At 39.5% G+C, this 14,640-nt stretch overlaps 1 protein-coding gene across 1 annotated transcript in view; it reads right to left on the reverse strand.

Moving 5' to 3' along the window:
• Window positions 1–706: 706 nt before the first annotated feature.
• LOC117486775 overlaps window positions 707–14,640 on the reverse strand; it is a 39,027-nt gene continuing 25,093 nt past the window's right edge. The window contains exons 58-72 of the mRNA XM_034135313.1: window positions 14,239–14,288; window positions 14,005–14,137; window positions 13,791–13,873; window positions 13,570–13,696; window positions 10,999–11,189; window positions 7,863–7,953; window positions 7,612–7,732; window positions 7,300–7,481; window positions 5,110–5,265; window positions 4,858–4,991; window positions 4,131–4,261; window positions 3,947–4,041; window positions 2,970–3,171; window positions 1,373–1,426; window positions 707–1,207 (exon numbers count right to left, since the gene is read on the reverse strand). Coding sequence (XP_033991204.1) covers window positions 1,110–1,207; window positions 1,373–1,426; window positions 2,970–3,171; window positions 3,947–4,041; window positions 4,131–4,261; window positions 4,858–4,991; window positions 5,110–5,265; window positions 7,300–7,481; window positions 7,612–7,732; window positions 7,863–7,953; window positions 10,999–11,189; window positions 13,570–13,696; window positions 13,791–13,873; window positions 14,005–14,137; window positions 14,239–14,288 — 1,848 coding nt within the window. The 3' untranslated portion in view covers window positions 707–1,109. The remainder of the gene's footprint in view (window positions 1,208–1,372; window positions 1,427–2,969; window positions 3,172–3,946; window positions 4,042–4,130; window positions 4,262–4,857; window positions 4,992–5,109; window positions 5,266–7,299; window positions 7,482–7,611; window positions 7,733–7,862; window positions 7,954–10,998; window positions 11,190–13,569; window positions 13,697–13,790; window positions 13,874–14,004; window positions 14,138–14,238; window positions 14,289–14,640) is intronic.

Genomic DNA, 14,640 nt, shown 5'->3' on the forward strand with positions numbered 1-14,640 from the left:
GGATTTTAGCCTTAGCAGACCATTTACATGCACATACACTTTTATAACACATAACAGGAAAGTAATTCATTAGTGAGTATTTTTACAGATCATTATTGCCGTGTGGACGGGCCGAGAACTAGAAGTACGCAATGAAACCTATTAAAACCCATTTACTTATGCCACGGCCATTACATCATAACATCTTGCACTCATTCATTATACTTTCCAAATACTATACTATCACTCTTTGCATTTCAGGATTGCTGGTATTCAAAGTTTTTGTATACCTAATATTAACATATTTATCAGTATGAGCCCTCTACCATGTAATGCTATTTACACAAGTGAAGGACAGAATACAAGAAACAATATTTTATATACTTCAAACATTCATAACCAACAGTGTTGAATGATATTTCGTTGCAGCCAGTTGTAGACGATTGTAATGAGTCACTGCCCCTCAGTGGTGACAGCGGGGAACTACAACACAACATAATTCAGAGGAAATATGCACTGTTTATTGTCATTACTATTTTATTACTAATACAAAAAACAATGTATGTAACTGTAAGAGAATACATTTACTTTATTTTGTATCCTGATTACGTTATCTGGTTACATGTTATCCGTTACTCCCCAAGCCTGGCTAGGGCCATGCGTTTGGATAGTGATGGTGTTATGTAAAATTGATAAATATCCAAGAGACACAAACACAATCATCAGGTATTTGTTAGTTAGCATTTATTAATTTGAGGAGTAGCATTGCAGTTACAATAATAGACAATAAAATGCACTTTATGATATGTATTTTTCATTCACTTAAGCTTTTAATAATGATAACAAATAAAGGCTATTATTAGCAGTGCTAAAATAAAAAAATTCCAGTACTGTAAGTTGAGTATATAGTGACCCATCACCTTAGAACATATTATATAAATGTTATATTCCTGCAATTTTAAACATTAAGAGTGAGCAGTGGAATTACCAATTTTTTTCCAGGGTGATAAATAACTAACATATTATAAACAAATCTCACTCTAAAGAAGTGAGCATTACTGAAAAATGTATTAAATAGTTACTGATTATTAAAGAGTATGATAAGTAAGTTTCACATCTATTTATGATGGTTATTGTAGTAGTTGCAGCAGCACAGCTGTCAGCAGAGCAGCCAGGAACATGGATGTTGGGTGTTTTGAAAGCTGTGCTCCCCCACTTGTGGCGTTAACTAGAATCAAAGCCACAAACATACATTATAGGAGTAATGACATCAATCACAGAGGCGTAATTGTATTCTCAACACTATTGGTCATTGATCAGATTGTTAAAAAGCAATGATTAAGCTCTTAAAAAACGGCATGATGTAAATAAGAAACCAGTCATTGATGCTAACCTTGTGCAGTTGTTGTTGTTGTCACTCTCGGGGTCGTGGTTGTAATTGGTTTAGCTGTGGAGGAGATTTGAGCTAGTTAGACAATGCATTGTCAAATCAGTCACCCAGTGGTGTTACTTCCTTCACCCAGTGGTGTTACTTCCTTCACCCAGTGGTGTTACTTCCTTTGCTAGAAATCCATTTTTTTTGCATAATACAAAACAGATGTGAATTAAAAATGGGGCCATTAAAGAGGACTTATTATGCTCATTTTCAGGTTCATATCAGTATTTAGTGTCTCTACTGTGACATGTCTCCATGCTTTAATGTTCAAAAAGCTCTTTCTTTTCCTCATACTGCCTGTGCTGCAGCACCTATTTTCACCCTCTGTCTGAAACCAGGGCCCAGTCTGCTCTGATTGGTTAGCTGGCCAGCAGTTTTGTGAGTTTCTCCAGAATAAGTATAAATTGTGAGTTCAAACTGTTGCTTAAGTAACATTACAGTAGTACATATTATCTGAAATATTATCTTATCCTGTTTTTATCACTCACAAATACATAGGATATATTAAATCTTCAAGATTGTCAATGACAAGCACATGTTGTATACTGTTTGTAACAATTCAATAAGAAGTATATTGTATATGTAAACATGTCATGTTATTTATGTAAAATGTAACACCTAAGTGATTAGAAGTAGAAGCAGTGGCGGATCTAGACAAATATTCATGGGGTGGCAAGAGGGTGGAAGGAGAATTTGAGGGGTGGCATCCCCTGGCAGAAGTATATGCTGATTTAATCGCAGTCATATCAATTCATGTTAACTTGGAAAGCCACAATATTAATATTGTAACTCAATAACATTAGGTGACATTATTGTGGCACATCAGTAAAGCCTTAAATAGAAATATATAAGGTGGCAGACATCATTTAATGAGTTTTAACTGAACAATAACTGAATGAGTTTGTCTCACTCTTAGACCAGCAGGGGTACCAAATCTATGCAGACTGCTGCAATAAGTACATTAAATGTCTCGTCGATGTTTGTCTGTATGAATATGATACTATTAACAATCATATTATTCTTATCAGCTGTCAATCACTGTTATGATTCACATATTCAGTGTTATTATTAAATAAACTATATTTTTTGGAAGAGTTAATGATGAATGTTCCTCAAGATGCTTGCTCACCCTCCTTCAAATTTGAAAGACAAGTCATTACTATCATATATCAAAAGAATCAAAAGAACAGTTCAGCGCCCCACAACTTCATTGCAAACAGTTACAACCTTGACTTTACATCAGAAAGAACAAACATTGAAGAAGTGACTAACTGCATCAGTTAGGGTTAAAAAACGTGTATACAGCTAAAACATATACATCGCTGCAGTTATTATCCAGTGGAAAGTCCTTACCTACTGGCCTAGTTACATCAAAGTGGTTATTTTTTTTAGTTTTTGTAGTTGAGATTTTATCTAGTTAGACAGTGCGTTGTAACATCATTCAAACTCACCCACTAGTATAACTTTGTCTGCTATAAATCCATTTTATGATAATGCAAGTATTACTGGAAACACTTGCTTAAGTGTTGTCATAACAAACACAAAGTGTGTTTACCTGTTGTTGTTTTTACGGTAGCTGGGTTTGGTGGTGCCGTGGTCGGGGTGGCTCTGCTGGTGGTTAGGCCCACACCCAGGGTGTCCAGCTCTGCCTGGGTCAACAAGTTTCTCCAGGTCTCAACCGCGGTAGCATTCTCAAACACCTTCAGATCTGGTAGATTGGCTCCCACTAGGGCTTTCACGTCCGTCGCAGTCAATTTCTGCTCATTTCACACAAAACAATAAATGGACAGAAGTATTAACACATAGGCAACGATTGAAATATCATAGAAGTAAGTTGCTTAAATACTTATTACAAGTGAAAGTTTTGGTAAATTAAATTGTTTTGAATCTATGATGGATTTAGACATTTTAGTTTTTTAAATTACAGCTGCAAAAAATCAAACATTTCACAACTTTTTTGTGCTCTGTGGGGACATACAGTATGCTTTGTTAAAACAGAAAGGAGGGGAGATTGCAGATCACACCTTGCAGCCTGGTGTAATTTTAATGACTTTAAACCGAACCAAAGATTTGTAAATTGCACGTTACCTGAGATTATTTTTACAAAAAAAGTCTAAGATTGATAAAGCTATAAATTACAAGCGTCATTTTCTATCTCCCATTAAAGGTACTTCTCAGTAAAACCGTGTATGTCCTGCATTTGGGTCCATCCTTCTTAACTAAGAACTGGGTGTCTGTCGCGACGTTCCCAAAGCCCATGGTACGCACACTGTTTTGATTGCCAAAACTCCAATTAAAGCTTATCCCCATTGTTGCCGCAAAGAAAACAAAACAGATATCTTAAAGATTGTACATTCAAGCTAAGCTAACTAAGCTAACCCTGCTGGCTGGAATCATTTTGGGTTCTTCTAACCATTAACCCTCCTAAATGTATTACATTGTTAGCTTCAGGTAAGTAGTGTTATATTCAATATTTCCTAATATTTAATTGATGTCCTAAACCCGCTCTCTTGTCAACTCTAATACCCTTACAGAGATCACGTTGGGGTCCAGACTCTGGAAAGTTTTCAAGTCCATGTTGATGTTCTGTTTTGACAATTCTACTATATCTGTCAGAGGTGCCCCGCCTATCAAGGTAGAAAAGAAATACAGGAAATTAGAAGGAGTTTTACTGGACAAAGAAACAGCCAGAAATACATATCAAATTTACTCTTACCTAGATAGGGCCTAATTAAGTTGTAGTAAGTCGGATTGGAACTCTGTGAGACGAAGGAGATTTTACTGATCTCATACAGGACTTTCTTTTGCTCCGTTGAACATGACGCCAAATTCAAAGGTTTGGCATTTCTGGGGAAAAAATAACAAAATGTTAAGTCTGCATCATCACCAAGTGACAACCTCTGGGTCTGAAAAGTGAAGCCAATGCGAAGTACTCTAAGAAGAAGACCTAGTTAACATTATCCTGATGAGTTTATAGTCTCAGTTGTTGATACTGTCAAGCCTTCTACTATGTAGCTTCATGATCATTTTGCAAATAATGATCAGATTTAGAGTTAATAGGACAATAAAGCAGCATAAGCTTTAGTGCGTACATTGCTATCTGGCAAAGACAGATGTTGTTTGGCTTCACTATAAGAAACTCAAAGGAGATGGCTGTTAATTTTCCCAGGTAAAATAATTTGGTTTTAAGAATGTTCTCCCCCTAAGCCTAAGCAAGCATCTTAATCAACAGGTAATAATAATTTAAGATGTGCATTGCTAACCAAGTTAACTAGCTATACAGTATGTAGCTGTTAACTTTGGGGGACCTATTCTGCCTCAGCTCCAGCCTCTCGCCCAAATATGTCAATTTCTGGCAAAAAATAAATAAAAATAGCTCCTTCCAAAATTCCAAACTCAAGGTGGAATGTCTATGTATCCTTACCCTACATACAACAACCCACCTGATGCTGTCTGGCTTGATTTTCTCCAGCGAGCTGATGTCTAATGAGCACAGGTTGGAGTCAATGCTGTTCAGCTCAGTGGCGCCAAGGGAGTTTCCAGGAGTTTCCAGATACTTGGTGATGATTGCTTTGCTCTAAACAACATTGAAGGAATCAACACACATGAAAAAAAGGATACAGGCAAGAGTATATTTCACGATTCATGCTGTTTTTTATTGATTGTGTGGATTTGATAATCCCTCTATGCTGTACCTTTGCTGCCTCCCAGGAGCCATCTTCAGTTTTCATGAGTGCCGCCAGGGTGTCAACTTTGGTGATTGTCCACTTGGAGATGTCATCAAGTGTTGCCACACGAGACACTGAACCAAGCACCTGAACTTGCTCTTCAGGAACACCCGATGGGTAAGCCTGACAATGTGGAATATGGTAAATGTTATATAAATAAATTGATGTTAAAAACCATATTTTCCTATTACACATGACATGGCGACTGCTGTTCCTATAAAAACAAGTTATGCCCCTTTCACACCAACGCGGTTCCCGTTCTAGCTCCGCGCTAGAGCTTTTCTGGTTCGGAACCGGTTTTTCTTTTCAGCCCGTTTTGTTCACACCGCCCAGAGCCCGACTGGTGCTGCCGCTGCTGCGTCATGACGTCACCGTTTACGTCGCTGATTTTCTCCCCAACGGCGTTACTCACTACAACAACAATGGGTGACTGCGTCGGGTTGATGATCGTGTTGCTTTTAATCATATACGAAGCCAGATTAAATAAAATAACGACTTCTCCAACCTTATACTTTTCTCCAGAGTGCCGTGGTTCATTGTTTATTAATGTGTTTCATCTGCATTTACCGACCGCTGCAGTGCTGCTCTTCCACCGGAGTTTATTCTCCCGTTAGCTCCGGGTTAGCTCACACGGCAGCGGCCGTTGTAAAGTATTCACCAGACTGTCACACAAGCAGCTGATACATATCCCCAATTCCCCATAAGTGAATGTGTGTCAGTCTGAATTGACGCTGTTTGGCATCACAACGCTGTTATGAAAGTTTCTCTGGTATAAAATGGGTGATGTTAGCATAGCAACCGAAGGTAAACTGACAATCTTGACTGCTTGTTGTTGCTATCCTATTGTGGCATAAGCCGTTTTCTACAGGCACATTTTACCGGCGTATTTTTCATTATGATTCTACTTGTGATAGTCGGACATGACAACCTGTGCAGCCCATGTATTGATTCCATCCGATAGCTGCTATAATACAAAACAAAACGTCTGCCTGCTCTCCACAATGATCAATAACAGCGAACGGATGGTCAAAGTAAGGTACAAATAAACAGAATCACACGAAGCCTGGTTAGTGTTGCCTGACTTTATAAAGTGTGTTCTTTTTTACAAGTGTGTGGTTGCATTCTAGTCACTTTGCTCAGCGCTACTGCTTGTTACAACTTTTATTTGCCGTAGGCACCTACTCCCCTTTAACTGTTAGCTCAGGTTAATCTCGCCCCCCTCCGACGTAAGCGTGACGTATGCGGTTCTTGCTTCTAGACCAGAGTCCTGCATCGGGTCGGGTGACCCGCAAAAAAAGTGATTCGCGGGTGGTATTTTTTCAAACGCTTTTTTCCGGGTTCGGTTCTGGGTAAAACAAAGATGATGCGGGTCGGGTCGCGGGTGTTGCATAATAAATATATTAAAATAATAATAATTTAGTTTAATGTTTAAATCCTCAGACATCTCCCCCGCGGGACCGCGCATAATCATAACCTCTGCACCGCATCAATCTGCTGCTGAGCGCGCCACATTCGAAATGGCTGAGGTGAAGGCGGAGCTCGGAGAATACAGCATTGCCAATAACACTTCCTCAAGAGCGAAATCCAACGTCTGGAGGCTTTTGGTGTCATCCTAGATGGAGAAAATAACCAACATCCCACGCTTTTTGAGCCAAATATGCAACTGCGTGTGTTAATAATTGCACGTTTTCACTGCTCATAGGATATGCGGGTTCGGGTCGGTTTGCGGATCTTGTGCCGATGGGTCGGGTCGGTTTGCGGAACTAATTGGCAATATGTGCGGGTGGCGGGGCGGGTTCGGTATTGCACGTCGCGGGTGCGGGGCGGGAGCCTATCTATCAAGCTCACTAGTGAAAGTCAGCAATGTATCTTATGAGTTGGATAGAGAACGTTATCTATCTTTCGGTCTGTCAATCCATCCATTATTAATCCATCCATCCATCCATCCATCCATCTATTTTCTTTCTAACAAACTTAAAATAACCATGTGATTTTACAAATATATCTTCGAAGACATGAAACACACTTTTTTTGTCCAATTATTTCTTATTTCTTAACTCCATTACTAGCGTGTAATGGTATATGCATATCTCAAGAAATAGTGTACGTCTTACATTAAGTAATCTCGCAATTTCACATTGTATATGCAAATGGTACCTCGTTGAGTTTCCTCAGAATGACTGTCTGAAAGTCATTGTCGTCCACTTTCTGGCAGATAGAGTCCAAGCTGTCCTTTAGAACGGGGATGTCCAGGCAGAGGTCGAATTGCGTCAGGTCGTAGCCAAATGGGAAGGCGTTGTCACTGACTGTCACCTGGGTGATGTCGCCCACAGTGCAGCCTTGAAAATAATTGACCAGTGAGAGGGGAAAAGATAGTACAGTGAGATACACCAGTGTCTCTTTATGTAATAAATAGACACAACAAATACAGATGCTAACACTGTGGCTATCAGCCTCCTCCTTCTTTACCTGCTCCTCGTTTTGTCTTGCGGGCACTGATGTGTTTGAACAGCTTCTTGAGCTTACTCTTCCTCACTTTCTTCTTCCTCTGTTTTGGCATAAAGGTCTTAAGGAACCTTTTCTTTGTTTTCTTCAAAAGAAAAAGAAAAAATCAAGAATTGTTCTATTTAATCACGTGTCTCTTACAAGGTACTTTAAATTATGAAATGAGATGAATATTATTGGACTTAACAAGAAACAGGAAAAAGCTAAACACTTACAGATTTGAATTTGCCCCAGAAGTTCTCTGTTAAATAAAGAGGTAGCTCTCCGAGGTCTACCAGGGTTTTCGCATTCCAGGTGGTGACATCCCTGAAAACAGAAATGTTTTAAATTCTGTCTTTCTGCCTTGATACCTACTTGGTGGTGTAGGATGTCGATTTGGTGAATTAGCATTAAAGATCTATAAATATAAAAGTGCCTCCAAAAAAAGGTTGCTATGAGTTGTGGATAAAACATGTTATAACCAACACATTTGATAAAAGGAACAAAACACAAACAGTTTTTGTCCGTCTCGCTAAATTTTCTGATTCAACTACCCTGTATGTGGCACTCACCCCCACTTGTTCCCACTGAAATACAAAAAAGTGGCTAGTGGAGCCTCGCAGTGGCGAAACCGTGCCGCGCCACACTAATTGCGCCGCAGCCCTATGCGCCGCATTTGCGGCTCAGTTGAGGCTCCCTCCGCAAGATGAGGCTCCCTCCGCAAGATGAGGCCCCCTCCGCGAGGTGAGGCCCCCTCTGCAAGGTGAGGCCCCCTCTGCAAGGTGAGGCCCCACGCAGTCTGCGTGATCGGCCTGTAGGGAGGGACGGCCCTGCATGCTCCTCCGGGGAGATTTAAAAAAAATATTGAAGTTAAATGCATCAATCTGGTGCACCTTGAGAGAAAAATGAAGAGATCTATAGATACATCTCTGAACACCCATATAAAACGGAACAGTAAACCTAAACTGATTTTCTATTTCTTTATGGATATTTTACAAATCACTACCCTTTTAAACTATATTCTTGTTTTACTGTGTCATATAGTATTTCATACCTGTTTTTCATTTATTCTCTTATTTTTTTATACTGATCAAGTGATCATATAAACGTATGCCTCGGAAATAATTGTTTACATTAATCGTGACCAAACCGTTTGAGACCCACTATAACTTAAGTTAAGTTAACTATCTAAACACTGAGAGAGTTATTTACTTCACCTGAGCTGACGTTATCTCAACCTCTCAGTCTGACAGGAGAGAGTTCTCCCTCCACCTTGTTGTTGAAAAAGCTTCTTATATCCGTTAGCGTAGCTACAATAGCTAGCACCAGATGCTCTCTCTCGCTCGCGCACGCACACAAAATGGCTCGTGCCACAAACACACAGAGCCGAGCTTGAATGAAACACGGAGACCCAGAAGTACGTGTACTGTAGCATATTATTTTCGAATCAATCATTTTTCAAATTATGAATTTCACACATAAAAATGTAAAAAGACATACATTTCTTGGGGGTGCTTAGGGGGTGCTATATGGCTATCCTAGGGGGAGCTGCAGCACCCTAGCGCCACCCTGGCGCCGCCTATGCTTGTGCACAATGCATCCTGGTACATGAAGGCAAAGCTAGCACTGCTCCATGACCTAAAGGAACTCTGCTTCCTCTGTCCATATACTGTAGCAGGCATTAAGGAACGTATAGCTTCATTGTACTATGCTATGAACAATTTACATTTACGATCAACACCGAGAAGACGTGCACATTAAAGATGTGGAGTTTTGCCTAAAGAAATGAATCACAAATATATAGTTTCAGTTTTAAAACTAAAACACAGTGATAACTGAAAACACCTGGGAACAATAGAGTGGCGAAGTCACGCCCACTTACTTCCGGGTAATGGGACCTTATTTCGGAAAGATTATGCATTGAAGTCAATGAGGAGAGAAAACTTATCTTTCGATCCCGTTTGAATTGTGCCATGAATTACACATATGATGTTTGTCAATCTTAAAAAATAATTTCCATGTCAAAAAAGTCACAGTTTGTCGTAAAACTGTTGAAATATAAGACTTTGAAAAATACGTAACTAGAAAAACTACAAATCCCAGAGTCGCGTAAGTGATGTCACAATTGTTTACCTCCACCATTCAGATACCTAAGATCAGCGCAATATATATATAATCTATCTATATGGCGCTGGCTAAGATAAGATAACTTTAACAAGATGCCTGTGTGCTTAGTACCAGGTTGTTATTATACCAGCAATGGGTCTTGCTCGTTCTTTTGCTTCCCGTCTGATGAAACGACCAGGAGTGGCTTGATCAAGTTAGCTAACTAGCTAGTAGCTAGCACGTTAGTTAGCATTACAGCCTTGTCATTTTTATTAGCCTTAACATGAAGTAACATTAAGTAACCCAAAATGTTAAACAGTAAGAGTAGTAGTCATATTTCGTGAACCCTTTGAATAGTACTGTCACCGGTGTGATCATTCTATAATACACCATTTAATTCCGGGGGAGAAATGCTAACGCTAACGTTAGCATCGGCGATCTTCTCTACTTCATGCTATCTGCACAAATGGTTGACATTAAACATTAAAACGACCAGGCAGTTCAGAGAGAATCAAAGGAAGGCAGGCAGGCAGCTTTGCATGACATTCTTCAGGACGTGTTTCATTGTGGTGATAGTCAATCGTTTTGTTGACAAGACAGTAGTGACGGCCATCTTGGTGACGTCACGTGTGTTGTTGACCAGAGATGTAGTTCATTGAGCGTTTCACACAAACAAATGTGTTACTTCACAGTTTTACCACACATTTTTTTTTTTTTTACTTGCAAAATCATCTTTTAAATTGACAAACAACATATGTGTAATTCGTGGCACAATTCAAACGGGATCGAAAGATAATCTTTCTCTCTCCATTGACTTCAATACATAATTTTTCCGAAATAAGGTCCCATGGAGGTCCACCGGAAGGGGAGGGACTTCGCCACTCTATAGTTTGTCAAAAAAGTTATTCAATTATTATTATTTTTGTTTATGAACACATTTCTGCATTTGGTATACCACTATGCTCTGTGTTTTAAGGTAGTGATGGATCATGTCATCCAGTGAATAGTGTGGGGCACTCATGTGCTTTAGGTTTTAGGAGCTTGATGGAGCTTGATGGAATAAAATATGATTTTATAGCTGGTTTTGGAAACACAGAACATTTTTGGTTGGAGGATCGATTCATTTCTGGTTTTGGGCTTTTCATGGGATTTGCTGACATTGATAAGTATACATATTTTTAACAGCCTTATCATTTAAATTGCAATCCAAATGGCTGGACATTGTTTTTTTATAAAAAGTGTTTGTTTGCAAAAATATTATCGTACCCGTATTTTGTCTTCCCAGACAGCATCAGTTTCTCCATGGCAGCCACCTGGCTGGCAGAGAGGTCCTTGCAGGCTTTGAGTTTTTCCAAAATGAGAGAATCGCTGTCTTCGATGTAAGAACTGTTCAGAGTGCACACCATGTTCCCTAGCACCTCAACGTCGCCTCCGTTTAGTTTCACACCACTTATACCCTAGACAGTTAAAAACAAAGCATTTAATTAAAATTGTGCCACAGTGCCTTGACAGGCAAACATGTGTTAAACATATACACTAATATGGGAAATGGATTACTTTACAGAAACCAAATAACAATACATTAAAATGTCTGCCTTTGTCTTCAACATAACAATACGCATTTAATCCTAACGTTACTTTAAAGTATGCTAAACATCTATAGAGTGGTTCAGTAATGAGTCTTAAAACCAGGATGAGATATGAGTTAGCTTTTTACCAATTCCTGTTCCCATTTTGTCCTGCGTTAGTTAATACCCCACCGGTGAATGTCCAAAGCTTTTATGTGCCATAAAAAGTGAATACATTAAGTACTTTGCGTGCGGACCAGAAGTTGCGTTAACTGAATATTTTCTGTCTATGACGGATTTTATTTAACAAAGACGGAAAAATCTGAAAGCAGTCCGTCATTTTGACAGATTAGAACAAACTCGGAACAGCGCCAAAGTTTCCCCGCAGCGAGGCTCCGCTGTTATGCCGTGTTATGCATGCCCGCCAAAAAGGAAATGATACCGTTTCCAAACCTAACTTTGCCGTACTAATAATTGAAATGTCTGCGAGTTTTTTTTATGCTGTGCGCGCTCCCGCGAGGTGCAGTGGGCATGCATAACACGGCGCTAACAGTTCACGAGCGTGCGCCCCCCCCGCTGTTGACAGTTCACGAGCGTGCTCTTCCCCCGCTCGTCAGAGTTGTTTAAAGGCCGACGGGTTATACCAGTCCACCGCTTAACGGTAGTGACGTATAGCCATGCGGCCGTGGTATAGAGTGGCGAAGTCCCTCCTCTTCCGGTGGATCTCCATGGGACCTTATTTCGGAAAAATTATGTATTGAAGTCAATGGAGAGAGAAAGATTATCTTTCGATCCCGTTTGAATTGTGCCACGAATTACACATATGATGTTTGTCAATTTAAAAGATAATTTTGCAAGTCAAAAAAAAAGAAATGTGTCGTAAAACTGTGAAGTAACACATTTGTTTGTGTGAAACGCTCAATGAACTACATCTCTGGTCTCACAGAACAACACACGTCACCAAGATGGCCGTCACTACTGTCTTGTCAACAAAACGATTGACTACCCTCACTATCACCACAATGAAACACGTCCTGAAGAAAGTCATGCAAAGCTGCCTGCCTGCCTTCCTTTGATTCTCTCTGAACTGCCTGGTCGTTTTAATGTTTAATGTCAACCATTTGTGCAGATAGCATGAAGTAGAGAAGATCGCTAGCGTTAGCGTTAGCATTTCTCCCCCGGGCTTAAATTGTGTATTATAGAATGATCACACCGGTGTGACAGTACTCTTCAAAGGGTTCACGAAATATGACTACTACTCTTACTGTTTAACATTTTGGGTTACTTAATGTTACTTCATGTTAAGGCTAATACAAATGACAAGGCTGTAATGCTAACTAACGTGCTAGCTGCTAGCTAGCTTGATCCAGACACTCCTAGTCCTTTCATCAGACGGGAAGCGAAAGAACGAGCAAGACCCATTGCTGGTATGAACAACCTGGTACTAAGCACACAGGCATCTTGTTAAAGTCATCTTATCTTAGCCAGCGCCATATAGATAGATTCTATCTATATGGCGCTGATCTTAGCTATCTCTTAGTGGAGGAAAACAATTGTGACATCACTTACGCGACTCTGGGATTTGTAGTCTTTCTAGTTGCGTATTTTTCATAGTCTTATATTTCAACAGTTTTACGACAAACTGTGACTTTTTTGACATGGACATTTTTTAAGATTGACAAACATCATATGTGTAATTCATGGCACAATTCAAACGGGATCGAAAGATACGTTTTCTCTCTCCATTGACTTCAATACATTATTTTTCCGAAATAAGGTCCCATGGGGCGGAAGTAGATGGGCGTGACTTCGCCACTCTATAGTTTGATTTTAGCCTATCGCTTAACGGTAGTGACGTATAGCCATGCGGCCGTGGTATAGTTTGATTTTAGCCTAACGTTAGCTTTTTATTTCTGTTGATTGTATTTACCCTTCAAAAACAAAACATGTTAAGTATGATTAATGTGTGTTGGCCAAAAAAGCGTATTTTTCTTAAATATTCTGCAATCAAATCCCGTTGCTTTTAGTCGGGGAAGCCCTTGCAATGCTAACTTCCGGGACGGCCAACAAAAACACATCACCATCGCACCACTCTGTATAGCCTTAGGTAGGCCTACATGTTATAACTTACGGTTTCCATTTGGTTATTTAAGCTTAATTTGATTTTTTTTTGCAGTAAAAGTTATATTTTACAATGAATACAACAAGTTATAACACATTACATCCTTCCTTATAACCCTTAGCAAACATTCCTTTTAACGGCACTCACCAAGCAGTTCTTGGCTTCGCTGAATAGCCCTGAGTCTTTGTTCAAAACACTGGAGGCCACAGTGAAGTCTGCAGCACCCAATGCGGTAAAGTATGACCTGCAGTTGGCACCCTGGACATCTTTGATGCTGTAATAAACAGATATGGAAAAAATAAGAAAATGTGTTCTATATTAAGCCGATAAGGGGTTCATTAAAATAAAATGTTTCAAGGAAAACTAACTTTAGGTAGATGAGCATGTCTGATGGATAATCTGCAAAGTCCTGAGAGAGGTTTCCCTTGAGCAGGTTGTACATGCACGTCAGCTGTAGAAAATAATGCATCACTTTATTATAACTCAATCAAACAACCAATGTTTTCCTAAATGTATGACTCTGGTGTTATACATCATATTTATTTCAGTTATCAACTCAGATAAAGGGATATAGTAATTTACCTGTGTTTCCTCCAGCTTCACCTTTGCCCTGCCTTTCCTTGGCCTACAGGAACGGATCAGCCCTCGGACCCTTTTCTTTTTCATTTTCCGCACTGTGTTACATGTAAAGCCTTGCAGAACAGTTGGATTTAGCCTGCAGGGGGAAATTGAAAAAACACAATAACACAGGTAAATAGACTGTGAAAATTCTTCCGTGGGGAGAAAATATTTTTATTGTGAAAATTGTTCACTTACTCCTCGGTGTCAAAGTCTGTTTCGCCCAGTGACTCAAAAAACATGGCCGCCTAGAAGAACAGACAGAACAATGTCAAAAAATACTTCATTTATTAATTATCTCTTTAAAGCAACAGGCTACAATATGGTGACTTTGTCCGTGTATATCCTTTGTGTTAGAAAAGCTTGAAGTGTTTTGAGTCCTATATCTTATAACCTTGGGTAAAAACATTAAGGGGAGAGTTATTTGGTCTTTGGCTGTGTGTGTTTTTTTGGCAATTTTTCGCCTTTAGTTGAGTGATTAATGAGTAGAGTCAGAATGAAAACGACAAGCTACATTAAATAGGGGTATGAAATAAATAATAATAATGACGTTCCCACAGTTGGAATTGAGCCTGGGAGATTGTATTCATGTGACATTAG

Source organism: Trematomus bernacchii, unplaced genomic scaffold (genome assembly GCF_902827165.1).
Source record: "Trematomus bernacchii unplaced genomic scaffold, fTreBer1.1, whole genome shotgun sequence".
Lineage (NCBI taxonomy): Eukaryota > Metazoa > Chordata > Actinopteri > Perciformes > Nototheniidae > Trematomus > Trematomus bernacchii.